We start from the raw sequence: 2359 nt of genomic DNA, 5'->3' as shown, positions 1-2359 counted from the left end.
ATACGACGAAATTCAAAAACGTACCAATAGATGGCCCACCCTTTACTTATTGATATAACCAAAATATTTTTGCCATTTTGGATCTGTAATTTTACGACCGGAGATCATTTCTCGAGAATCATCTAGCAACCATCAAATACTGTGGAAGCTCAAGAACTTGCCGCAAAAAACGAAGGCAACGAAGGCAGTGAATGCATCTCAGTGAAGCTAGCTTCTCCGGGTTGCGATTAAAAGAGAAAAGCATGGCGACACGTACCTGTTCCCGAAGCGCTCCTTCCAGAATTCAGCCGCGTCCGCCTTGGTGATGCGAAACTGATCGCCGGCGAATACCCCATTGGGAAATATGGCCTTCAGCTCGGACAGCATGTGGCTGAAGACGAGGCTGAGTTTGGTAAGATTACGACGATAGTGCGACGTCTCGTCGAACATCTTCTCCTTACCCTCCTTGAACAGTTTGATCGCCTGTTTGCATTTACGCATCAGATTGTTGATGAACACGCAGAAGTGTTCATTGCTGTGCAACATCTGCATACGGTCCTCATACTTGCTGTAGATGAGTCGCAACCGCTGATACGTGTCGGGCAAGATGTCCAGGATAAACGGCGGCGAGTTCTTGAGGTTCATACGCTGATGCTGGCAGAGTTTCACGACCTTGTCCATTAGCTTCCAGGTCTTGTCGAGTGTACGCTTGTCGGTCGAGAGCTTAGGCGGCGTCATCGCGTCCGCGAAGCGACCTTGCAGCTTCTGGAAGATCGAACCAATGTGGACGGTCGAGCGAGTGCGGCTGCTGTGTCCGGATGACGACATCTTGACGTGCGAGAATGCGTGCTCGTTATAATACACGGGAATTTCTTTCTGCCTCTCCTAACCGAACATACACTTGCTCTCTCTTTCCTCCTTTATTCGCACCCCACACTCTACCTGTATACGCTACCGCGCGGTAGCGAGCACTCGCGCTATACTTGAGATTAACCCGCACAAACACACTGCTGAATGACGCGGACGGATCGGACACACCACGCATACCTCAGCGGAACGCGGCCGCAGCCACGACAACGTTCTCGCAAAGCCACAGATACGGGATGCAACGCCGGAATCTCGCGCGATACCGCATTTTATCTCTCTCTCTCTCTCTCCTTTCTCTCTCGCTCTCTCTCTCTCTCTCTCTCTCTCTCTCTCTCAGTCACTGCGACAATTGTGACCGACGGTCAAGCCGGATGCTCCGTGAAGAACTCGCGACGAATTCAACGACACTGAATGAATGGATACTGACACTAATTGTGTGCGAGCGAGATCGAGCGCGAGGCCACGAGAGTGTCCTGTACTCTTACGTACTCCATGTGTCAGTCTGCTCACTGCTCACTGCTGCTCCAGTTCGTTTCCTATGCTTATGGCCAGATGGCCTATCTTCGACTTCGAGCCTCGAGGATTCGCCGCTGCGATGCTAGCCGTCGCGAACTCGCGCATGTGCACCTTTCGGCGCGCGATTTAAATCATCACGACGCGCGCTGCATCGACGAAATACTATTAAAGACTATCGGCGTATGAAAATTCGCATGCTTGTTAAAATTTTAGTGATTAAGAATAAGAAACTAGTAATATAGTACTAATTTCATGCTTTATTAGTTTCGTAGACATGTACATATATTTAAAACGTAATAATACTCGAATTTTTATTTAAAATTATGATTTTAATGTTATCATCCGAGTTTCATTATCAATAGAGATGATAATTACAAAGAAAAAATTGTAATTTTTCGGCAATTTATGAGATAGCATTATAGCATTACAAATATGCATGCCTATTTATACAACATTTACATAATAAAAAAATCACGAATTTAATAATGTATTATCGAAATATTTATGTAAATAATCATAAATTTTTATTAATTGTCGGTAACATCATCATTCTTCAATTATCCCCCCCCCCCCACGAGCCTCATTGATAGCCACGAAAATTTGCCCAGGATCGACGATCTTTTCTCAATAGTATCTCGTACGCGCTGTAAAATACGTTACATGTTTTGATTATTTCATTTGTTTGAGACTATATTTTCTTTTTGAAATTTTTCTCTTTTGAATATATCAAGCTTGCTTTAGACAGTTGATAACTCTCGTCAGAATTTAGATTAGAATACTATCTATAATGTTATGCGCCGTCTATTTTCAAAGAATTTGCAGTCCGACATTCTATTTTTACAATTCTTTGAAAAGTAAAATATTGAAGACAAATATTTAAGAAATCAAAATATACCTATATATATATATATACTGAACACGCATTAGAATACGTATGTATTATATGTATTTTATATTTTGTATGCTGATCTGTAAATTCTTTGGATTGAAATCTCAT

General features: G+C 42.8%; 1 protein-coding gene across 5 annotated transcripts in view; it reads right to left on the bottom strand.

The window, feature by feature from the left end:
- The window catches only part of LOC108745347 (E3 ubiquitin-protein ligase CBL-B), a 58145-nt gene extending 56765 nt beyond the window's left edge, over nucleotides 1–1380 (bottom strand). For all 5 annotated transcript variants that reach the window (XR_001939090.1, XM_018481453.1, XM_018481455.1 and 2 more), the window contains exon 1: nucleotides 257–1380. Coding sequence is in view for 4 of the 5 variants with exons in the window: in XM_018481453.1 (XP_018336955.1) it covers nucleotides 257–807 (551 nt within the window). In the remaining variant the exon portion in view is untranslated. The remainder of the gene's footprint in view (nucleotides 1–256) is intronic.
- Between the last annotated feature and the right edge of the window lie 979 nt (nucleotides 1381–2359).

This window comes from Trachymyrmex septentrionalis, unplaced genomic scaffold, assembly GCF_001594115.1.
Source record: "Trachymyrmex septentrionalis isolate Tsep2-gDNA-1 unplaced genomic scaffold, Tsep1.0 scaffold138, whole genome shotgun sequence".
Lineage (NCBI taxonomy): Eukaryota > Metazoa > Arthropoda > Insecta > Hymenoptera > Formicidae > Trachymyrmex > Trachymyrmex septentrionalis.
The sequence above is the reverse complement of the archived record's forward strand: the minus strand, read 5'-3'. Positions and strand labels throughout refer to the sequence as shown.